This window comes from Rhinolophus hipposideros (assembly GCF_964194185.1).
Source record: "Rhinolophus hipposideros genome assembly, chromosome: 14".
Classification (NCBI taxonomy): Eukaryota; Metazoa; Chordata; class Mammalia; order Chiroptera; family Rhinolophidae; genus Rhinolophus; species Rhinolophus hipposideros.
Genome location: NC_138060.1, coordinates 345,836 through 371,508, shown reverse-complemented (window position 1 = coordinate 371,508; position 25,673 = coordinate 345,836). Strand labels below are relative to the sequence as shown.

The window sequence follows — 25,673 nt, the reverse complement described above, 5'->3', positions numbered from 1 at the left end:
AATGGAATAGAATTGAGATCCCAGAAATAAACCCACATAAATATGGACAGACAATTTTTGACAAAGAAGCAAAAAGCATACAATGGAGAAAAGACAGCTCCTTCGATAAATGGTGCTGGTAGAATTGGAAAACCACATGCAAAAGAATAAAACAGGGCTGAAATCTGTCACCGTGTACCAAAATTAATTCAAAATGGATCAAAGACTTAAGCATAAGACCTGACACAATAAACTGCATTGAAGAAAACATAGTTACTAAACTTATGGACCTTGGGTTCAAAGAGCATTTTATGAATTTTATGACTCCAAAGGCAATGGAAGTAAAAGCTCAAATAAATGAATGGGACTATATGAAACTTAAAAGCTTCTGCACAGCAAAAGAAACCATCGATAAAATAAAGAGGCAACCAACTGAATGGGTGAAAAAGTTTGCAAACAGTGCCTCCGATAAGGGGCTAATATCCAAAATATACAAGGAACTCATGAAACTCAACACAAAAAACCAAACAAACAACCCAATTGAAAAATGGGCAGAGGACCTGAAGAGACATTTCTCCAAAGAGGACATACAAATGGCAAATAGACATATGAAAAAAAGCTCCACATCACTAATCATCAGAGAAATGCAAATAAAAACCACAATGAGATATCACCTCACCCCATTCAGAATGGCTATCATCAACAAGACAAATAGTAACAAGTGTTGGAGAGGCTGTGGAGAAAAAGGAACCCTCATACACTGTTGGGGGGAATGCTGGCTGGTGCAGCCGCTATGGAAGGCAGTGTGGAGGTTCCTCAAGAAATTACAAATAGAATTACCACATGACCCAGCAATCTCTCTCCTGGGTATCTACTCAAATAATCTGAAAACTTTTAATCATAAAGACAAGTGTGCTCCAGTGTTCATTGCAGCTTTACTTACGGTGGGTAAGACAACGGAAACAACCAAAACGTCCTTCGATAGATGAACGGATAAAGAAGTTGTGGTACATATAAATAATGGAATAGTATTCGGTGGTAAGTAAAGATGAAATAAAACTATTGCTAAATGGGGTCTAATGGGGTGATGGAAAGAGAACTGACTGGCTGGTGACCACACAATGTGAGATATAGATAATATATTACAGAATTGTACACCTGAAATCCATGTCACTTTATTAACAATTGCACCCCAATAAACTTTAATTTAAAGGAAAAAAACCCTCAAGTGGTGATATTTTATAAAATGGTTCACAGTGACAAATTTTCCATTACAAACATAAAACAATGATAGGGGGAACACTATTAAATTTTACAAGTGCTACACAAAACTAAATTCTGAGTAAAAAAGTTAATTTCACACAGGAGCCTTTTACCTTGGTACCAACATCCAAGAGTCCATCGTCTGATAGAGCCCGTGAATCATTCCTGCCAGGTTTCCAGGAAAGACTTTAGGGTAAAAATACACAACAAAAACAGTGAGTGCATTCCTTTACAAAAACAACAACAACAAAAGGAGTAAAATTCAGCTATCTGCATAGGAAATGAAGTTTCTTGATATGATTAAAATTTAGACGATGTTCTAGAAAAGCTATCAGTTATCTATTGCTGCCTCCACCACTCCCAACTCGTGCAATATTTAATGAAGATACACTCCAGGTTTCCATTACAAAGAACGACAGCAAACATGTTGGCAACACCTGAGAGTACCTTGTTTTCACCAAAAGTCCCCAGGGCTGAATTGAAAACGCAATTAATAGCTGACAAGATGAACCTGAACTGGGACAAAAGCAATGACCTAAATCAAGGTAGAACGATACACTGAGCCTTCTCCACGGTCTGTCCCTGGTTCAAAGATTAATCTGTGTGGGTCAAAAACGGCAGTCTTGCTTCTTTAACATAGAAAGCAGTTACTAAACTCACCCCATTCCTTGTTTTCACTCAAAAACACTACAGTGAGGTCCCTGAAATGCATGAAATGTTTGCAACTTACATGTACAAAAGTCAAAGAACAAATATGTACGTTGTTAGCCTCCCCACTCTCCGATCACTTGTCCGCACAGCTTCCTGGCAATCTCCAACCTTGAAAACTTCAGCCTACGAAGGCATAGACTCCTGAAACAAGGTTGGGCTCAAATGACCCACAGTAGGAGTTCTCTATGTCGCTGTTCCTGGAAAACAAGCTAAATGGAGCCTCAGTCATCCACTCCCAACACAGGCATGTTACCACCTACCCAACTCCATTACTGTTTTCACAATCAGTCCTCCCTCTGCCCAACCCTCCATCTCCATGGGAAGGACATCAGCGCGTTGGGCAAAGAGGTGGAGGTGACGAGACACCGGCCGTGGGCCATAGATCTATGTAGTTCAGCAATCTCCAGTGCCTTTGGACTCGAGGGGACCCCCTCTGTAATTTCGGGTGCAGGTGGATGATACCACATTCCTACTTGCTATAAAGAGAATGTTTCCACAGTCTCAAAGGTTTAATATGTTTTCATACAACCTTAAATTTTGCTGGTTCCTCCAATTCAACAAACGAAAAAGCACCAACCTGTTCAGACGCCCTTGAACCCATTACTTTAATCTGCTTCTTTAGACAACTACCAACATCCGGTGTCCTTCTTGTTTGTAATTTCTCTTTACCTTGTCATACCCTACTCTTCTGATCTCTTTTCCCTTATCTGATCTCTGATCTCTATTCTAAAAGCCTTATTCCTATTCCAACCCAGTGTTGGTCCTATTGAGACTTGGATTCCCCTGCTAATTCCATTCTTATCCTCTTCCACTGCATTCACTAGACCTTTCCATAATTAAACCCTCACCCAAAGGATGATAAAGAAGGAAGTGTACTGGGCTTAGAAACCTACAGTTAATCTCATTTCATCACTCACTATACTCAAATAAGTCACTTTAATCTTTTGGAGCTCAAACTCCTCATGTGATCAACTACTTGACCAAAACATTAACGGCAGCATGAAGTACTAGGGGGTGTTTTGAATAATTAATTGATAACATTCCTTCAACACCTGGAATTCTATGTACTTTTGATTCTGTCAAGAAAAATGGAGAACACTTAGCTGGCAGAAGTGGAATAAAATAACACAACAGCAACAATAATACCCCGAGTAATGCAGAGAAAAAGGGAAAAAAATCAAGAAAACTCATGGAAGAAGGAAGAAAGACTCTGGAAAAAGAGAAAAAACTTCCTACAACAAGGGAAACGTAGTAGCCAGAAGGGAAACACAGGCTGGGAAGTCAGTCAGTAGAGGAATCAATTAGAAATATCATCTCAATTTGTGCTGCATTAACACAACATGGTCTATACATAGATGTTCTTCACTTACAGAACAACGATTCATCCCAAGAAGTGTACGTCGCATTATACCTGAAAACATTTATCTGATTAGGTCTTGCTTATGTACAACCTGTGGTTCTGTGGCCACAGTGAACTGAGATCTGCCCTTAACACTGATGGTGAAAACAAGGTTCTCGTGACTGCTGCAACTGTCAAGTACATTAAGACAAGAGATTGGGCTAACTGGGCTTGGTAGGAAACTTCTAAATCAGCACTAAGGCATCACTAAACGGGACTCTCTGAGGCCACCTGACTTGCACCTGAATCTTGAATCCAGACCTGTCCAGGCACTTCTCAGTACAGGCTGAGGGACAAGAGAATGGACTTGGGAAGCCAAGCAGGCTGAAGGACACATCACAGGTCAGCCTCTTGGTAACAATGGAACCAGGGGTCAGTTAATCCACCTCCCGGAACCACACTCGTCTAATGAATAAAAACTAGGCCGAACAGCACAGCTACTTTGCGAATCTACTGTGCCGACGACCTGGGATAACCAATGGTAGGCACATAGTATAGGGTCTAGGCCAGAGCAGAACACTCATTAAAGCTTACTGGCTTCTCTCGGCAGTTTCTTAGTTAACATGCAATTTTAGAAATCCATAAAATCCTACCTGCTTGCAGGGTCGCATTTAGGACACTCATCCACTGTTAAAGAAAAAATTTACATACATTGTAAATACACAATAGAAAAACACAGAACTTTCAAAGCGTCCGATTCAAGTGATGTAAAAATGTTTCTTTGGGAACACCCCTGAAGACTATAGTAGAGTGAATGTTACTGATACAACTGGTGGGCAATTAATACATGAAGAACTTTTACTTCCTCTGCTGTATGTCTCTGTGTGTGTGTGTGTGTGTGTGTGTGTATGTATACACACATATATATATTAATATATATTCATACACATACACATATGCACATATATATATATACACATATATACGTATGTACCTATCTATATATGTGTGTATGTATGCATATATACTCCCCAGTGTACGCTAAATACTAGTCTAAATGGAATCACACTTTCTCCTTATTCCCTTTCTTATTTCCTTATGTTACTCTGATTGAGGAAGAATACCAATGTCCTGCTAAAAGTTATTCTATTTGGCTGTAAGTTGTGTAAACAGAGTAAACATAAAGCAGATTTTGCTACAAAATGACTGTAGGAAAGTCAGAACTACGATCAACCTATACAGAGGCGGGCTAGGGTTGAACTCTTTGTTTTTTTATTTCCTTCTTTGCTTTCTCTGTTTCCTGGTGGCTGTGATTCACACCAGTCATGGAGGGAAGAATTATGTAAGAGGAACACACCTACAACCTGCGTCTTTCGTTTGTCTATTACGGCCATCTGTCCAAACTGTGTGGATGCTGACAGAGGTTTTCTCATTGAGTGTGTGGCAAATGGCCCTTTATCATCAAATTTCGAATCCCCGGAACTTTGACAAGTTCCATGATTGGAAATCAAAGAAGTAGCATTCCAGCTGGAAGAATCTGAAAATAAAATTTTCGTTTATGAGGAGGTAAAAATAACACAAAGCTGACCATCTTGTAAAACGTCCTTCTTCAGAGAAGCAGTCCCACGTCCTCCTTTCTCCCAAACACTCTACTCCTTTAGAGTGCATTTTATTTTAGGTGTCCTATACTTGCCGTTCACGTAAGTTAAGCTGAATTAAGTATTGTCACTCAGCAATTTCTGTTATATAATGTGTTTCCAATTAAAGCTTTTCTTCTTAATAGTTAAAATGGTGTGGGTGTGAATTTTTTTGTCATTATCAAAAGTTATGTCTAACCGCTTAAGTTTAAATATGTGTGACAAACATGGGTTTAAAACAACTTTCAATGAATCGTACTATTTCAAATAAGAAATTACTTATTACAAGACAATAGTCTTTTCTAAATGCTCCAATAGCTTCAGAATTCATTTTTTAAGCCTTAGAAAATTGAAATTCAAATGAAAAATGACAGGCTTGGGTGACCGTATGGTTTCCAATTAAAAATACGATCAGGGCCAGACCGGTGGCTCAAGTGATTAGAGCTCCATGCTCCTAACTCCGAAGGCTGCCGGTTCGATTCCCACATGGGCCAGTGGACTCTCAACCACAAGGTTGTCGGTTCAGTTCCTCGAGTCCCGCAGGGGATGGTGGGCTACGCCCCCTGCAACTACTAATGGCAACTGGACCTGGAGCTGAGCTGCACCATCCACAACTAAGACTGAAAGGACAACAACTTGACTTGGAAAAAGGCTTGGAAGTACACACTGTTCCCCAATAAAGTCCTGTTCCCCTTCCCCAATAAAAAAAAAAAATATCTTAAAAAAAAATACGATCAAACTAGGTATACATTAGCTCCAAAGAATACAGGGCACCATGAGACAGAAAACAAATACATAACAAAACATTTTCCTTTTGCTTTTTAAACAAAATCTCAGCTTAAATCTACGAGACAAGTGAAAGAAAACCACACTGTAGAAGTGAAGCTTTAAAGCCTCTTTTATCACTTCACATCCAGGAAGCCCGTACATCATTTAAGACGGTGGTTTCCAATGTCATGTGAGAATCCGTGAAGTCCCAAGGTCTGTCAGTCGAGGGGCCCGAAAAGGTCAAAACTATTTTCACAGAAATACTGAATGTCATTTGCCATTTTCACTCTCATTCTCTTCTAAGTGTACAGTAGAGTTTTCCACAGCCGTGATATCACAGCTCTGATGGTGACATCATAGGTCTACGGTTACTGGGTCGTAGCTCCAATGGCTCACAGAATGCATGACTGTGTGTGCTCCTATTTTAAATTGTTCAGTTTTTATTTCTAATATTGTCACTATGTATGGAGCCTACCGACTTAAAAATGTTCTTTGGAATGCTCAATAATTTTTAATCGCATAAAAGCATCCCAAGGCACAAAAGCTTCAGAATTCCTGTTTTCAAAGATTGTGTCTACCAAATATTCATTACCATTAACTACTTCTCCCATTTTTAATAATCGAAGACACCATAGGCGCATGTACACACATAGCCAGTGTCTGCTCAGCAGAACATCTGGTTGTCTTAAGACCATCAGTGTCACAACACTAAGAGGAAGTAAAGTTAAAAACAATTGTCATGGTAGCAACTGAAGCTTACTTGGGTAAACGTCAAAATTCAAATGACCATTTGAAAACGCTGGAAAAATCTTCCAGTGTGATAATTGACCTCTGGTAACGCTATTAAGTACAGGGATTTTAAACTGGGACATTTAGGCTATGGAACAAACGGAGAACCATCTTAGTGAAGACACCAATTTAAAATCTCATTTTCTTATTCCTGTGAATACCTTTTCTCAAACACCGGTACCAACAATGACATCACGTTATTTATGTCAAATCCTTCAATTAAATTTGTAACAAAAAAAAGGAATGAGAAAGAGAAGACTGCAAGCATGTCACATGTCCTTGCGTACTCCTTCCCAAAATTAAATTGGTATTACAAAGAGTACCTGGTCTGAAGGGTTGCACCAAATCCATTCCTAAAGCTTTGTTAGGAACAGGATCTTCCAATTCAATGCTCGGCTGAAGGGGTTAGGAAACAAGATGATTAGTAACTAATGGACACTTCATGCAATCTCTAGTTAACAATTCAGGATAACAATATTAACGTTATAAACTCCAAGAAAAGGACTTTTTGAAAAATAGGTATTTAAGCAAATATTAGGTTGGTACAAATGATATTGCAGTTTGTGCAATTTTTTTAGACCTTTTAAACCGCAATTACTTTTGCAGCGAACTAAATACCTTGAAAAGTGTACTTCCTATAACTTTGACTTATTTCTAATGATACATTCTTTCTGTTTGTTTGTTTGCTTTTTTAGTTTTAAAGCAAGATACTTGCCTGACATGGTAAGAAACCTTGGTGTATGTCCTGTGGAGTCTAAACAGAACATATTAGAACCTACTTCATCTAGGTCAAGAAGAGCTTGGAAAAATCAAACTCTTATTTGATAAAAATTTTGATAGGAAAAGTGATTAAACAGAATGACAAAGGTGTAAGAAAAACCTTTCTTTAAGTGATATTTAAATAAATAATAGGAAAATGTTATATATAGTAATGCAACTTTTCAAAAAGTTTGTAAAGATTTTGTTGGGTATCCGATGGACATGCGTCCTATTTGGGAGACCACCTCAGGGATACTGTGGATACCTGATCATGGCATTGTACATCAGAAGCTAAACATTAATGAATGCCAACTATAATTTTATATATATAATGTGATGGTTCAGTGTGAGGTCGGAGGGATAGTGGATGGGGGGAGGGGGGTTCACAGTATGAGGGATATAAATGATGAACGTCTAAGTATTACCTTGTTTTGTACACCTGAAACTAATAAATAAATAAATTTATGAAAAAAAAAAAAAAGAACAATTTGAGGAAGCCCTTCCCTTCCTCTGTAAGGTAACAGGGTTCCATGGTTGCGGCTGCCCTTGAATACAATTATATTAAGATTTAGTTTACATTTTCAAAACTAAGAGTTAAGTTTATATATTAGGAGTTTGGGTATTGTTCTAGTACAGAATATTAAATTTATTACTCTTTTTACTTCCTTTGGCTTTTTAAAAATACATTTAAAAAAAAGATCTAATTAGGGAAAATAAGAACATTTATTTACTAACCATCTCAAATGTACCAGGCATCTGCCATGCACAGTTTATTTCTTTTCCACACAAACAACAAATATAAAAATGGTTTGATGCTGGTTAGCCCTCTTCCTGCTTCCTGACCATTCCAAGACACTAGAATAAAATGATGAACCCACAGGATCCATTGCTGTCCCTGCCCAGCAGGTTTCGCTCCTAGACCTTCACATGACTGGCTCCTTCTCATGCTTCACGTAGCAGTATCCCACACAGACGTTTACTTCAGGTCAAAACACTGAGCTCGCACCAACAGAGCCTCAAGTACCGAAACACTACACATCAACAGGGTATCGCCTATCACAGTCTCCTGAAGTTTAGCATCCCCCAGATTAGAAATCCACATGCCCCTTCTAACTTTTCCACTCTGTTCTTGACACTACGGCCATTTGATTGTCCTTCAGGTTTACAAAAAGTGTCCCCACCATTTGGTAAGTCACTACCGCCCACTGTGATCATTGATTTTACATTTCTATAGCTCCCTTTACACTTCACAAAGTGTTTTCACATTTGTTACCACATTAGTTCATTTCACACCCTGAAAGGTAGGCATAAGTACCTTTATGATGAATGAGGTCACTGACATCCAACAGGTTAAAAAGAAGTTTCCCCCAGATCCCATAGCTAGTAAGTGACCTATCCAGGGTTCTAGTGTGTTCTTATCGTCAAACACAGTGTCTACACCAGTAGGCAGCAGCTGCCTATATCAGAAGATCACACTCCTCCTGTCTCTTTTCACAGCTGTCATCTCACATTGGCTCATCATTACTTTGTACTTCTATTACTACAAGCATGGTTGCCATCAAGATACTCAATGCATGCTATTTTATCTGAACAGGACAGTTGTTGTGTATTAAAGCAGCACTCGGCCGATTGTCGTTAGTATAATCCTGCACAGTATTACTATTAACAATGCTCTTCCTTCCCTGGAAAAGTTCCTTGCAGATCTATTGGAGAATACAAATACAATAATACTTGCATGTAGCAGGCATTATCTTTTCAAATTCCAAGGTATAAAAAACCCTAAATTCCAAATTCTTTCTTTCTGAATCTCATTAGGACATTTACACAACCGTAAAAACCACAGAATCATGCATTTGGGCATACCTCAAGCTGGAATAATTCTTTAGCTTTTAGGTAAACTTAACTTCAGAACCCAACTAATTCCTTATGACTTGGAAGCCTTCTCGTTTTATACTATTCTACACCGACCGCCTTCAGTGACCCATGCAAGTTAGCTGAGCTGTACTACGCTGTCTCATTATATTCAGCACATATGTATTTTATTAATTATAGGCTAAACCATAATAAAATAATTTAGGTGGGGAAATGCAGAGGTGAGAAAGTATAGTCAAACCATACCTTTTATGTTTTAACATCACCGGATGGTGATATTTAAAATAATAAAGATAAAAAAATAGTAGTGAATGACAGTACCTCAGAATCCCAACATGATTTTTCAGCTTCGTCTTTCAATCTTAATGCCGATGTTTTAACTATAAAACGTAGTCACAGAACATTAATGTGAACATATATTTCTATGCATTTTAAATACACATCCAAGTCATGAATATTTCCATAAAAGTAACAGCAGAAAAGAATTTCAGGGGGTCAAAACATTTGCAAGAAGAAGCAGTTGTTAGTAATGGGGATACTTTTGCAAAAAAGATAGGAACAAATGCTTATAAGAAATGAAAATCACAGTTGGATCTACACGTGTTACATTTGTGCATAGCAGCACTTAAGCTGGACAGAATTCATAGATAGTCACTAAATTATCACTTGTATTATTTTGGTGTGCTCCATCAACACAAGTCAAGATATCAGTTTTTGTTTGCTCTTGTGGAGCACTTTCAATAATATCCACACCATTTTCTCTTTTTCCAATTGGCGGCTTGGTTGCGTCTTTCTATTAAAAAAAAAGAAAAGAAAAACCCAACTTCAGAAAACATCATATTCATTTACTCATTCACTCGCTCACTCAGTCCTTCAGTCAGTAAGAAAACAAACCGCTATCATAGCCATCAAATCATAGGCATAGACCCAGGGGAAGCTGGAAATAGAAATGAAAGATTTTGTCCTATATACTAGTAGAGGTCGATATACTATAATTTGTGAAAACAATCAGAACAGAAAAGTACCGCTCTCCAGTCCTACACCTCAGATAAATAAAGTATAGTACGGGCACAAAAGAAACAACAATCAGTTGTACCACATGCTGCAAAAACAGGGCTGCATCTTGAAAGACATACGAGGTGCGGAGGGAAACCATGAAGGGGAGTCCAGAAAGGGCAGCGGGCGCAAAAGCCTGCGTATGAAACAACATATTGTAAGTGAGGGCAGAAGAAGAATGGGGTAAGCCTGGAACTCTGAGAATGGGATGGAGAGACAACTGCAGAATCAGAACCAAATCAAAGAAGGCACGTGTCATGCTAGCAGATGAATTCTACCCTCACGTCATGGGGAATCACTCAGTAAACAGAGGTTTGCATCATCACAATTCTAGTTTACAACAGCCACTCGGGCACCATTTATGATATTGAGGAGTTCCATTTCTTTCTAGGAGCCTATCCATCAGCCTGTCTTGCTTCACGACATAGCGCCTCGCAGCTGCCTACAAATCACGAACACAGCTACCAACAACAGGTCACTCTGTAGCTTCCCCTAGGTGGCTCCCGATAGGGCACAAACAGCAGCTGACCTGGGCCTGCCCCACAGCCCCTCCCAAGAGGCCCCAAATCCAACACACCTTGGACCAGCTTCAAGTGACACCAGAACAGCACCAAACTGGCTTCACAAATGACAAAGCCAAGCCATGGACTGAGCAGACACCGGAGTCCTGCTACAGCCGATCTCACTCTGCGAGGTCAGCCTACACACAGGGGTTCATCTACTGCAGTCACAGCCAGTCGTCCTGTGGGTCAATTCCACACCCAGATGTGCCAACAGCAATAAGGCTCAAGTACAACAGGAGGGCACACACCAACCACATGAGCTTCTGGAACACAAGGCTCAGGTAACCGGGGTCTGTACCACTGGGCCACACACAACACCTGGTACATAAGGCAATACTGTCAAGATGAGGAGAATTGGCAGATCCACAGAATACACAGAAAGAAACACAGAGAGGAAGTGAAAAAAGATGAGAGAAAAAAAATTTCTCTAATGAAAGACCAGGAAAAAAAAACTAGAGAAAGAACTAAACCTAATGAACACAAGTTATCTACAGGACACACAGTTCAAAATACTACTTCTAAGGACACTCAATGAACTTTTGGGAAAAAGTAGATAAACGTTGTAACACATCAACAGAGACAGCAAACATAAAAAATGGACATGGAAATCATTAACGAAAGTCAAACATGAAAAATAGAACATCTGAAATGAGTAATTAATAGATGGAATCAGTACCAGATTTCGTTGAGGCAGACGTTCAAATCAGTGATTTGGAAGACAAGGGAGCAGAAAATACACAATCAGAACAGAAGAAATAGATATGAAAAATGACTATGGGTCAAAAAAAAACAAGAGAGAGAGAAGGCTTTAAGGGACTTCTGGGACAAGATAAAGTGTAACAGCACTCGTAAGGCTATCAAAAGGAGAAGAGAGAGACAGAAAGGAATTGAAAACCTATTTGAGTAAATAATGACGGAAATCTTCTCTTACTTGTTGAAGGAAACACAAGCGTAGGAAAAACAGAGTTCCAAGCAAAATAAAGCCAAACAGGCCCAGACCAAGACATACCAGAATTAAAACACCAAAGGGTAAAGACACAGAGAGATATTAAAACCAGCAAGAGAAAAGCAGTTAGGTACATACAAGGGAGCTTGCATAAGACTGTCAGGTGATCTCTCAAAAGTAAATCTGAAGGCCAGAGGAATGGGTAAGAAATATAGAAATGTGATGAAACGCAATAATTTACAACCAAGAGCACTGTATCCAGCAAGGCTCTCATTTAGAATCAAACGAGAGGAAAAGAGCTTGCCAGAGAAAAAGGAGGTGATGCAGTTCAGCACCAGGAAACCACTATCACAAGAAATGTAAAACCACGACTAGAAAAAAAAGGAGGATGAGGAGAAGGAGGAGAAAGAGCAGGAGGGGGAGAAGTGAATAAGAAAATGCCAATAACTACGTACCTACAAATAATTACTTTAAATGTAAATAAATTAAATGCTCCAGAAAAGACATAAGGTAGCTGAATGGTTAAGAATGCAAGACCCATACACACGACAATCAAACTACAAACTTTCTTCACCGCAAAGGAAACCAACAACACCATGAAGTCACGACCGGATGAATGGAGAAGATATTTACCAATGATATATTTGATAAAGGGTTGACATCCAAAACATATAAGGAACTCATAAACCTTAACACCAAAAGACGAACAATGCAATTACAAAATGAGAAGAGTACCTGAATAGACTTTTCTCCAAAGGGGTCACACATATAGCCAAGAGACATACTAAAACATGCTCCGTGTCACTAATCATCAGAGCAATGCAAATTAAAAATACAATGAGCTACCACCTCACAACTGTCAGAATGTCCATGATCCATGAATCAACAAGCAACAAGTGTTGGTGAGGATATGAAAAAAAACGGAGTCCTCGTGCACTGTTGGTGAGACTGCAAATCCAGGCAGACAATGGAAAACAATATGGAAGTTCCTCAAAAATTTAGATATAGAACTACCATGTGGCACAGAAGTCCCTCTTCTGGGTTTTCCTCCACAGAAATCCAAAACACTAATTAGAAAAGCAATATGCATTTCTATGGTCGTTGCCACATTATTGTCTTTTTCTCTTTTTTTATTGTTTTGCCGCATTATTTTCAATAGTCCAGATAAGAAAGTAACCAAAAAATCCATCATCTTGGAGAAAGAAGAAGATGGACATATATATATAACAAAATGCTACTTGTCTGTAATGAAGAATAAATACTTATCGTTTGTGACACATGTGTGGACCTAGAAGGTATTATTCTAAGTGAAAAAAGTCAGACAGAGAAAGACAAATACCACATGATTTCACTTATTGGTTATGTCCAAAAAAAAAAAAATAAATGAACAGAGAAAAGGGAAACAAACTCATAGGAGCAGAGAACGAACTAATCCTTGCCCGGTTCGAGGATTGTTAAGGGAATGATTGAAATGGAAAAAGGATTAAGAAGTATAAAGTGGCAGATATAAAATAGTCATGAAGATTTCAAGTACAGCACAAAGAATACAGTAAATAGGATTGTAATAACGAAGTACGGTATCAGGGATACCACACTAATCGGGGTACCAGTTTGCACATTATATAAATGCCTAAACACGATGCTGTACACCTGAGGCTCACATCATATTGAATATCAACTGTAACAGAAATGAAAAATTTTACATTTAAAAAACAAAACTAAAAACTTTCTGAAACTTGACATTTGACTATATGGTTTTTAAGAATCTCTGCTTTTGACCAGAGTAAAGAAAGGATCCTATCTTTTGTAGACACTGCTCCTTTCTTTACTTTGGTCAATGCATCATGGACATGGGCATAGAATCTCACGGACATATTTTTATAGGGAGCAGCCAAGAGCATCATCAGCTTTGGAGCCAAGTGGATTTTGCATCAAACCCTCAAACTTCTCCCTGGCTACTGCAAGTCATGCTGCCTAGACTGTCTTGGTCTCCATTTACTTATCTCTGAAGATGAAGATTCCCTTCCTTCACAAAGCTATTCTGAGGATTAACTCACATCGTGCTGGTTACAGAATAGGTCCAGAACAAGTGTTGATTTGACTATGGACTATTTCACCATATCAGTGAAAAGAAAATCTGTGTCGCTCTTGCTTATACGGGCCAGGGCCCATGCATCAATACCACATAATAAAACACGCCATTAAAACACTAAACTTGGGAAAAAAAATCTCTGCTTTTCAAATTGGTTATTATTTTATGCAAAACATGTACTCTTCAATTAGATGAAGACACTTAAATATATTCACAATGCAATGATTTAGATCATTGTCCAATCCCTTTGTAATATGAGTTTTGAGATGGAGAACGTGAATTCGAAACTTCAAAACTCTACTATTATTTTAGTCTAAACGATGAACCTAGTATACCGGAAACTAATATAAAACAATATGGAATGTCCACGGAATGTCAATGAAAAAAAAATGGAGAAAACACTCCCTCCTAACAAGGATAGGATACCAACATACAAAGTGTAAAAAAATAAAACTATATGTCTTATGCTATACAGTTTTAAAACTGAAAACTACCAGCAAGATTTCATGACTGTTACAATGAGTACCGGAATCCACTAAAGATTTCATTTAGGCACGAGTATGATAAAAGTCAGGCTGGTATAACGTAAAAGTCACATTAAAAATCCTTACCCTTAACCAAATTGCATATCTCTGTCACTGTGGGAAAACTCCCTGTAGAATTTTACTATCACTATACATATCCCAGCCCCTTCTTTTTCTCAGCTCCCATCTTCAATACTTATTAAAGTTAAAAGAACAACAACAAAACAATGAAGCGTCAAATGGTCATATGTTATAAAATGTTTCACGCTGACCAATTTTCCATAACAAACATAAAACAATGATAGGTGGAGCACTACTAAATTTTACAACTCAGTGCTACACAAAACTAAATTAAGAGCACAAAAGTTAATTTCACACAGGAGACTTTTACCTTGGTATCAACATTGAAGAGTCGATCGTCTAATGTAGACCATGAATCATCACTGCCACGTTTCCAGGAAAGAGTTCAGGGTAAAGATACACAACAGAAACAAGTGAATTCATTTCTTTACAAAAGCAACAACAACAACAACAAAAGGAGTAAAATTCAGCTATCTGCATATGAAATGAAGTTTCTTTATATGATTAAAATTTAGATGATGTTCTAGAAAAGCGATCAGTTATCTATTTCTGAATGCACCACTCCCAACTCATGCACGAGTTAATGAAGATACACTCTAAGTTTCCATAACAAAGAATGACAGCCAACATGTTGGCAACACCTGACAGTACCTTGTTTTCACCAAAAGTCCCCAGGGCTGAATTGAAAACGCAATTAATAGCTGACAAAAGGAACCTGAACTGGGACAAAAGCAATGAGCTAAACCAAGGTAGAACAATACACTGAGCCTTCTCCACGGTCTGTCCCTGGTTCAAAGATTAATCTGTGTGGGTCAAAAACGGCAGTCTTGCGTCTTTAACGTAGAAAGCAGTTATTAAATTGACCCCATTCCTTCCTTTCACCCTGAAACACTACAGTGAGGTCCCTGAAATGTGTGAAATGTTTGCAAGTTACACGTACAAAAGTCAAAGAACAAATATGTATGTTGTTAGCCTCCCCACTCTCCGATCACTTGTCCGCACAGCTTCCTGGCAATCTCCAACCTTGAAAACTTCAGCCTACGAAGGCATAGACTCCTGAAACAAGGTTGGGCTCAAATGACCCACAGTAGGACTTTTCTATTTCCCTGTTCCTGGAAAATAAGCTCAATGGAGCCTCAGTCATCCACTCCCAACACAGGCATGTTACCACCTACCCAACTCCATTACTGTTTTCACAATCAGTCCTCCCTCTGCCCAACCCTCCATCTCCATGGGAAGGACATCAGCCCGTTGGGAAAAGAGGTGGAGGTGACGAGACACCTGCCGTGGGCCATAGATCTATGTAGTTCAGCAATCTCCAGTGCCTTTGGACTCGAGGGGACCCCCTCTGTAATTTCGGGTGCAGGTGGATAATACCACAATTCTACTTGCTATAAAGAGAATGTTTCCAGAGGCTCAAAGGTTTAATATGTTTTCATACAACCTTAAGTTTTGCTGGTTCCTCCAATTCAACAAACGAAAAAGCACCAACCTGTTCAGACGCCCTTGAACCCATTACTTTAATCTGCTTCTTTAGACAACTACCAACATCCGGTGTCCTTCTTGCTTGTAATTTCTCTTTACCTTGTCATACCCTACTATTCTGATCTCTTTTCCCTTATCTGATCTCTGATCTCTAATCTAAAAGCCTTATTCCTATTCCAACCCAGTGTTGGTCCTATTGAGACTTGGATTCCCCTGCTAATTCCATTCTTATCCTCTTCCACTGCAGTCACTAGACCTCTCCATAATTAAAACACTCACCCAAAGAATGATAAAGAAGGAAGTGTGCTGGGCGTAGAAACCTACAGTTAATCTCATTTCATCACTCACTATACTCAAATAAGTCACTTTAATCTCTTGGGGCTCAAACTCCTCATGTGATCAACTACTTGACCAAAACATTAATGGCAGCATGAAGTACTAGGGGGTGTTTTGAATAATTAATTGCTAACATTCCTTTAACACCTGGAATTCTATGTACTTTTGATTCTGTCAAGAAAAATGGAGAACACTTAGCTGGCAAAAGTGGAAAAAAAATAACACAACAACGGCAACAATAATACCCCGAGAATGCAGAGAAAAAGGGAAAAAAATCAAGAAAACTCATGGAAAAAGGAAGAAAGACTCTGGAAAAAGAGAAAAAACTTCCTACAACAAGGGAAAGGTATTAGCCAGAAGGGAAACACAGGCTGGGAAGTCAGTCAGTAGAGGAATCAATTAGAAATATCATCTCAATTTGTGCTGCATTAACACAACATGGTCTATACATAGATGTTCTTCACTTACAGAACAACGATTCATCCCAAGAAGTGTACGTCGCATTATACCTGAAAACATTTATCTGATTAGGTCTTGCTTATGTACAACCTGTGGTTTGGTGGCCACAACGAACTGAGATCTGCCCTAAACACTGATGGTGAAAACAAGGTTCTCGTGACTGCTGCAACTGTCAAGTACATTCAGACAAGAGCTTGGGCTAACTGGGCTTGGTAGGAAACTTCTAAATCAGCACTAAGGCATCACTAAACGGGACTCTCTGAGGCCACCTGACGTGCACCTGAATCTTGAATCCAGACCTGTCCAGGCACTTCTCAGTACAGGCCGAGGGACAAGAGAACGGACTTGGGAAGCCAAGCAGGCTGAAGGTCACATCACGGGTCAGCCTCTTGGTAACAATGGAACCAGGGGTCAGTTAATCCACCTCCCGGAACCACACTTGTCTAATGAATAAAAACTAGGCCGAACAGCACAGCTACTTTGCGAATCTACTGTGCCGACGACATGGGATTACCAAAGTTAGGCACATAATATTGGGTCTAGCCCAGAGCAGAACACTCATTAAAGCTTACTGGCTTCTCTGGGCAGTCTCTCAGTTAACATGCAATTTTAGAAATCCATAAAATCCTACCTGCTTGCAGGGTCGCATTTAGGACACTCATCCACTGTTAAAGAAAACATTTACATACATTGTAAATACACAACAGAAAAACACAGAACTTTCAAAGCATCAGATTCAAGTGATGTAAAAATGTTTCTTTGGGAACACCCCTGAAGACTATAGTAGAGTGAATGTTACTGATACAACTGGTGGGCAATTAATACATGAAGAACTTTTACTTCCTCTGCTCTATGTCTGTCTGTGTGTGTGTGTGTGTGTGTGTATACACACATATATATTTTAATATATATTCATACACATACACATATGCACAGATATATATACATATATACGTATGTACCTACATATGTGTGTATGTATGCATATATACTCCCCAGTGTACGCTAAATACTAGTCTAAATGGAATCACACTTTCTCCTTATTCCCTTTCTTATTTCCTTATGTTACTCTGATTGAGGAAGAATGCCAATGTCCTGCTAAAAGTTATTCTATTTGGCTGTAAGTTGTGTAAACAGAGTAAACATAAAGCAGATTTTGCTACAAAATGACTGTAGGAAATTCAGAACTACGATCATCCTACACAGAGATAGGCTAGGGTTGAACTCTTTCTGTGTTTTTTATTTCCTTCTTTGCTTTCTCTGTTTCCTGGTGGCTGTGATTCACACTAGTCATGGAGGGAAGAATTATGTAAGAGGAACACACCTCCAATTTGCGTCTTTCGTTTGTCTATTGCGGCCATCTGTCCAAACTCTGTGGATGCTGACAGAGGTTTTCTAAATGAGTGTGTGACAAATGGCCATTTATCACGAAATTTCGAATCCCAGGATCTTTGACAAGTTTCATGATTGAAAATCAAAGAAGCAACATTCCAGCTGGAAGAATCTGAAAATAAAATTTTCGTTTATGAGGAGGTAAAAATAACACAAAGCTGACCATCTTGTAAAACGTCCTTCTTCAGAGAAGCAGTCCCACGTCCTCCTTTCTCCCAAACACTCTGTTCCTTCTTAGTACATTTTATTTTAGTTGTCCTATACTTGCCATTCACGTAAGTTAAGTTGAATTAACTATTGTCACTCAGCAATTTCTGTTATATAATGTGTTTCCAATTAAAGCTTTTCTTCTTAATAGTTAAAATGGTGTGGGTATGAATCTTTTTGTCATTATCAAAAGTTATGTCTAACCGCTTAAGTTTAAATATGTGTGACAAACATGGGTTTAAAACAAGTTTCAATGAATCGTACTATTTCAAATAAGAAACTACTTATTACAAGAAAATGGTCTTTTCTAAATGCTCCAATACGTTCAGAATTCATTTTTTAAGCCTTTGATAATTGAAATTCAAATGACAAATGACAGGCTTGGGTGACCTTATTGTTTCCAAGTAAAATACGATCAGGGCCAGACCGGTGGCTCAAGTGGTTAGAGCTCCATGCGCCTAACTCCGAAGGCTGCCGGTTCGATTCCCACAGGGGCCAGTGGACTCTCAACCACAAGGTTGTCGGTTCAGTTCCTCGAGTCCCGCAGGGGATGGTGGGCTACGCCCCCTGCAACTACTAATGGCAACTGGACCTGGAGCTGAGCTGCGCCCTCCACCAATAAGACTGAAAGGACAACAAGTTGAAGCTGAATGGCACCCTCCACAACTAAGATTGAAAGGACAACACCTTACTTGGAAAAAAGTCCTGGAAATACACTGTTCACCAATAAAGTCCTGTTCCCCTTCCCCAATAAAAAAAAAATCTTAAAAAAAAATACGATCAAACTAGGTATACATTAGCTCCAAAGAATACAGGGCACCATGAGACAGAAAACAAATACATAACAAAACATTTTCCTTTTGCTTTTTAAACAAAATCTCAGCTTAAATCTACGAGACAAGTGAAAGAAAACCACACTGTAGAAGTGAAGCTTTAAAGCCTCTTTTATCACTTCACATCCAGGAAGCCCGTACATCATTTAAGACGGTGGTTTCCAATGTCATGTGAGAATCCGTGAAGTCCCAAGGTCTGTCAGTCGAGGGGCCCGAAAAAGTCAAAACTATTTTCACAGAAATACTGAATGTCATTTGCCATTTTCACTCTCATTCTCTTCTAAGTGTACAGTAGAGTTTTCCACAGCCGTGATATCACAGCTCTGATGGTGACATCATAGGTCTACGGTTACTGGGTCGTAGCTCCAATGGCTCACAGAATGCATGACTGTGTGTGTTCCTATTTTAAATTGTTCAGTTTTTATTTCTAATATTGTCACTATGTATGGAGCCTACCGACTTAAAAATGTTCTTTGGAATGCTCAATAATTTTTAATCGCATAAAAGCATCCCAAGGCACAAAAGCTTCAGAATTCCTGTTTTCAAAGATTGTGTCTACCAAATATTCATTACCATTAACTACTTCTCCCATTTTTAATAATCGAAGACACCATAGGCGCATGTACACACATAGCCAGTGTCTGCTCAGCAGAACATCTGGTTGTCTTAAGACCATCAGTGTCACAACACTAAGAGGAAGTAAAGTTAAAAACAATTGTCATGGTAGCAACTGAAGCTTACTTGGGTAAACGTCAAAATTCAAATGACCATTTGAAAACGCTGGAAAAATCTTCCAGTGTGATAATTGACCTCTGGTAACGCTATTAAGTACAGGGATTTTAAACTGGGACATTTAGGCTATGGAACAAACGGAGAACCATCTTAGTGAAGTCACCAATTTAAAATCTCATTTTCTTATTCCTGTGAATACCTTTTCTCAAACACCGATACCAACAATGACATCACATTATTTATGTCAAATCCTTCAATTAAATTTGTAACAAAAAAAAGGAATGAGAAAGAGAAGACTGCAAGCATGTCACATGTCCTTGCGTACTCCTGCGCAAAATTAAATTGGTATTACAAAGTGTACCTGGTCCGAAGAGTTGCACCAAATCCATTCCTACAGCTTTGTTAGGAACAGGATCTTCCAATTCAATGCTCGGCTGAAGGGGTTAGGAAACAAGATGATTAGTAACTAATGGACACTTCATGCAATCTCTAGCTAACAATTCAGGATAACAATATTAACGTTATAAACTCCAAGAAAAGGACTTTTTGAAAAATAGGTATTTAAGCAAATATTAGGTTGGTACAAATGATATTGCAGTTTGTGCAATTTTTTAAAACCTTTTAAACTGCAATTACTTTTGCAGCGAACTAAATACCTTGAAAAGTGTACTTCCTATACTTTGAAATATTTCTAATGATACATTCTTTTTGTTTGTTTTTTTAGTGTTAAAACAAGATACTTGACCGACATGGTAAGAAACCTTGGTGTATGTCCTGTGGAGTCTAAACAGAACATATTAGAACCTACTTCATCTAGGTCAACAAGTGCTTGGCAAAACCAAACTCTTATTTGATAAAAATTTTGATAGGAAAAGTGGTTAAACAGAATGACAAAGGTGTAAGAAAAACCTTTCTTTAAGTTATATTTAAATAAATAATAGGAAAATGTTATATATAGTTATGCAACTTTTCAAAAAGTTTAATAAGATCTAATCAGGGTAAAATAAGAACATTTATATATTAACCATCTCAAATGTACCAGGCATCTGCCATGCACAGTTTATTTCTTATCCACACAAAAAACAAATATAAAAATGGTTTGATGGTGGTTGACCCTCTTCCTGCTTCCTGACCATTCCAAGACACTAGAATAAAATGATGAACCCACAGGATCCATTGCTGTCCCTGCCCAGCAGGTTTCGCTCCTAGACCTTCACATGACTGGCTCCTTCTCATGCTTCACGTGGCAGTATCCCACACAGACATTTACTTCAGGTCAAAACACTGAGCTCGCACCAATAGAGCCTCAAGTACCGAAACACTACACATCAACAGGGTATCGCCTATCACAGTCTCCTGAAGTTTAGCATCCCCCACATTAGAAATCCACATGCCCCTTCTAACTTTTCCACTCTGTTCTTCACACTACAGCCATTTGATTGTCCTTCAGGTTTACAAAAAGTGTCCCCACCATTTGGTAAGTCACTACCACCCACTGTGATCATTGAGTTTACATTTCTATAGCTCCCTTTACACTTCACAAAGTGTTTTCACATTTGTTACCACATTAGTTCATTTCACACCCTGAAAGGTAGGCATAAGTACCTTTATGATGAATGAGGTCACTGACATCCAACAGGTTAAAAAGAAGTTTCCCCCAGATCCCACAGCTACTAAGTGACCTATCCAGGGTTCTAGTGTGTTCTTATCGTCAAACACAGTGTCTACACCAGTAGGCAGCAGCTGCCTATATCAGAAGATCACACTCCTCCTGTCTCTTTTCACAGCTGTCATCTCACATTGGCTCATCATTACTTTGTACTTCTATTACTACAAGCATGGTTGCCATCAAGATACTCAATGCATGCTATTTTAACTGAACAGGACAGTTGTTGTGTATTAAAGCAGCACTCGGCCGATTGTTGTTAGTATAATCCTGCACAGTATTACTATTAACAATGCTCTTCCTTCCCTGGAAAAGTTCCTTGCAGATCTATTGGAGAATACAAATACAATAATACTTGCATGTAGCAGGCATTATCTTTTCAAATTCCAAGGTATAAAAAACCCTAAATTCCAAATTCTTTCTTTCTGAATCTCATTAGGACATTTACACAACCGTAAATACCACAGAAGCATGCATTTGGGCATACTTCAAGCTGGAATGATTCTTTAGCTTTTAGGTAAACTTAACTTCAGAACCCAACTGATTCCTTATGACTTGGAAGCCTTCTCGTTTTATACTATTCTACACCGACCGCCTTAAGTGACCCATGCAAGTTAGCCAAGCTGTACTATGCAGTCTCATTATATTCAGCACATATGTATTTTATTAATTATAGGCTATACCATAATAAAATAATTTAGGTGGGGAAATGCAGAGGTAAGAAAGTATAGTCAAACCATACCTTTTATGTTTTAACATCACCGGATGGTGACATTTAAAATAATAATGATAAAAATAATAGTAGTGAATGACAGTACCTCAGAATCCCAACATAATTTTTCAGCTTCTTCTTTCAATCTTAATGCCGATGTTTTAACTATAAAACGTCACAGAACATTAATGTGAACATATATTTCTATGCATTTTAAATACACATCCAAGTCATGAATATTTCCATAAAAGTAACAGCAGAAAAGAATTTCAGGGGGTCGAAGCATTTGCAAGAAGAAGCAGTTGTTAGTAATGGGGATACTTTTGCAAAAAAGATAGGAACAAATGCTTATAAGAAATGAAAATCACAGTTGGATCTACACGTGTTAGATTTGTGTATAGCAGCACTTAAGCTAGAAAGAATTCATAGATAGTCACTAAATTATCACTTGTATTATTTTGGTGTGCTCCATCAACACAAGTCAAGATATCAGTTTTTGTTTGCTCTTGTGGAGCACTTTCAATAATATCCACACCTTTTTCTCTTTTTCCAATTGGCGGCTTGGTTGCTTCTTTCTATTAAAAAAAAGAAAAGAAAAACCCAACTTCAGAAAACATCGTATTCATTTACTCGTTCACTCGCTCACTCAGTCCTTCAGTCAGTAAGACAACAAACCGCTATCATAGCCATCAAATCATAGGCATAGACCCAGGGGAAGCTGGAAATAGAAATGAAAGATTTTGTCCTATATTCTAGTAGAGGTCGATATACTATAATTTGTGAAAACAATCAGAACAGAAAAGTACCGCTCTCCAGTCCTACACCTCAGATCAATAAAGTATAGTACGGGCACAAAAGAAACAACAATCAGTTGTACCACATGCTGCAAAAACAGGGCTGCATCTTGAAAGACATACGAGGTGCGGAGGGAAACCATGAAGGGGAGTCCAGAAAGGGCAGCGGGCGCAAAAGCCTGCGTATGAAACAACATATTGTAAGTGAGGGCAGAAGAAGAATGGGGTAAGCCTGGAACTCTGAGAATGGGATGGAGAGACAACTGCAGAATCAGAACCAAATCAAAGAAGGCACGTGTCATGCTAGCAGATGAATTCTACCCTCACGTCATGGGGAGTCACTCAGTAAACAGAGGTTTGCATCATCACAATTCTAGTTTACAACAGCCACTCGGGCACCATTTATGATATTGAGGAGTTCCATTTCTTTCTAGGAGCCTATCCATCAGCCTGTCTTGCTTCACGACATAGCGCCTCGCAGCTGCCTACAAACTCACAAACGCAGCTACCAACAACAGGTCACTTTGTACCTTCCCCTAGTGGCTCCCGGTTGGGCACAAGCAGCAGCTGATCTGGGCCTGCCAGACAGCCCCTCACAAGAGCCCCAAATCCAACACACCTTGGGACCAGCTTCAAGTGACACCAGAACATGACCAAATTAGCTTCACAAATGACAAAGCCAAGCCATGGACTGAGCAGACACCGGAGCCCTGCTACAGCCGATCTCACTCTGCGAGGTCAGCCCACACACAGGGGTTCATCTACTGTCGTCACAGCCAGTCGTCCTGAGGGTCAATTCCACACCCAGATGTGCCAACAGCAATAAGGCTCAAGTACAACAGGAGGGCACACATCACCCACATGAGCTTCTGGAACACAAGGCTCAGGTAACTGGGGCCTGTACCACTGGGCGGCACACGACACCTGGTATATAAGGCAATACTGTCCAGATGAGGAGAATTAGAAGATCCACATAAACACTGAAACAAACACAGAGAGGAAGTGAAAAAAGAAGAGAGAAAGAAATTTTTCTCTAATGAAAGACCAGGAAAAAAAAACTAGAGAAAGAACTAAACCTAATGGAGACAAGTTATTTACCAGACACACAGTTCAAAATACTACTTCTAAGGATGTCAATGAACTTTGGGGAAAAGTAGATAAACGTTGTAACACATCAACAGAGACAGCAAACCTAAAAAATGGACATGGAAATCATTAACGAAAGTCGACTATGAAAAATACAACATCTGAAATGAGTAATTAATAGATGGAATCAGCACCAGATTTGGTTGAAGCAGACGTTCAAATCAGTGATTTGGAAGACAAGGGAGCAGAAAACACACAATCAGAACAGAAGAAAAAGATATGAAAAATGATTATGTGTCAAAAAGAACGAGAGAGAGAAGGCTTTAAGGGACTTCTGGGACAAGATAAAGTGTAACAGCACTCGTAAGGCTATCAAAAGGAGAAGAGAGAGACAGAAAGGAATTGAAAACCTATTTGAATAAATAATGACGGAAATCTTCCCTAACCTGTTGAAGGAAACGCAAGAGTAGGAAACACACAGAGCTCCAAACAAAATAAAGCAAACAGGCCCAGACCAAGACATACCAGAATTAAAACACCAAAGGGTAAAGACACAGAGAGATATTAAAACCAGCAAGAGAAAAGCAGTTAGGTACATACAAGGGAGCTTGCATAAGACTGTCAGGTGATCTCTCAAAAGTAAATCCGAAGGACAGAGGAATGGGGAAGAAATATAGAAATGTGATGAAACGCAATAATTTACAACCAAGAGCACTGTATCCAGCAAGGCTCTCATTTCGAATCAAACGAGAGGAAAAGAGCTTGCCAGAGAAAAAGGAGGTGTTGCAGTTCAGCACCAGGAAACCACTATCACAAGAAATGTAAAACCACGACTAGAAAAAAAAGGAGGATGAGGAGAAGGAGGAGAAAGAGCAGGAGGGGGAGAAGTGAATAAGAAAATGCCAATAACTACGTACCTACAAATAATTACTTTAAATGTAAATAGATTAAATGCTCCAGAAAAGACATAAGGTAGCTGAATGGTTAAGAATGCAAGACCCATACACACGACAATCAAACTACAAACTTTCTTCACCGCAAAGGAAACCAACAACAACATGAAGTCACGACGGGAAGAATGGAGAAAATATTTGCCACTGATATATTTGATAAAGAGTTGACATCCAAAACATATAAGGAATTCATAAACCTTAACACCAAAAGACGAACAATGCAATTACAAAATGAGAAGAGTACCTGAATAGACTTTTCTCCAAAGAGGTCACACAGATAGCCAAGAGACATACGAAAACATGCTCCGTGTCACTAATCATCAGAGCAATGCAAATTAAAAACACAATGAGCTACCACCTCACAACTGTCAGAATGGCCATCATCCATGAATCAACAAGCAACAAGTGTTGGTGAGGATGTGAAGAAAACGGAGTCCTCGTGCACTGTTGGTGAGACTGCAAATCCAGGCAGACAATGGAAAACAATATGGAAGTTCCTCAAAAATTTAGAAATAGAACTACCATGTGGCACAGCAGTCCCTTCCCTGGGTTTTCCTCCACAGAAATCCAAAACACTAATTTGAAAACAACATGCATTTCTATGGTCGTTGCCACATTATTTTTTTTTTATTGTTTGCC

General features: G+C 38.9%; 1 protein-coding gene across 3 annotated transcripts in view; it reads right to left on the bottom strand.

The window, feature by feature from the left end:
* The window catches only part of LOC308507602 (uncharacterized protein), a 91,526-nt gene that overhangs the window by 26,082 nt on the left and 39,771 nt on the right, over positions 1 to 25,673 (bottom strand). The window contains exons 10-21 of one of the 3 annotated variants that reach the window (XM_081072807.1): positions 22,737 to 22,776; positions 22,308 to 22,366; positions 20,185 to 20,257; positions 17,984 to 18,163; positions 17,291 to 17,324; positions 14,690 to 14,741; positions 9,784 to 9,910; positions 9,439 to 9,497; positions 6,810 to 6,882; positions 4,650 to 4,829; positions 3,946 to 3,979; positions 1,356 to 1,428 (exon numbers count right to left, since the gene is read on the bottom strand). In XM_081072807.1, the coding sequence (XP_080928933.1) occupies positions 1,356 to 1,428; positions 3,946 to 3,979; positions 4,650 to 4,829; positions 6,810 to 6,882; positions 9,439 to 9,497; positions 9,784 to 9,910; positions 14,690 to 14,741; positions 17,291 to 17,324; positions 17,984 to 18,163; positions 20,185 to 20,257; positions 22,308 to 22,366; positions 22,737 to 22,776 (984 nt within the window). The remainder of the gene's footprint in view (positions 1 to 1,355; positions 1,429 to 3,945; positions 3,980 to 4,649; positions 4,830 to 6,809; positions 6,883 to 9,438; positions 9,498 to 9,783; positions 9,911 to 14,689; positions 14,742 to 17,290; positions 17,325 to 17,983; positions 18,164 to 20,184; positions 20,258 to 22,307; positions 22,367 to 22,736; positions 22,777 to 25,673) is intronic. The other 2 variants (XM_081072808.1, XM_081072809.1) reach the window with 2 other exon arrangements.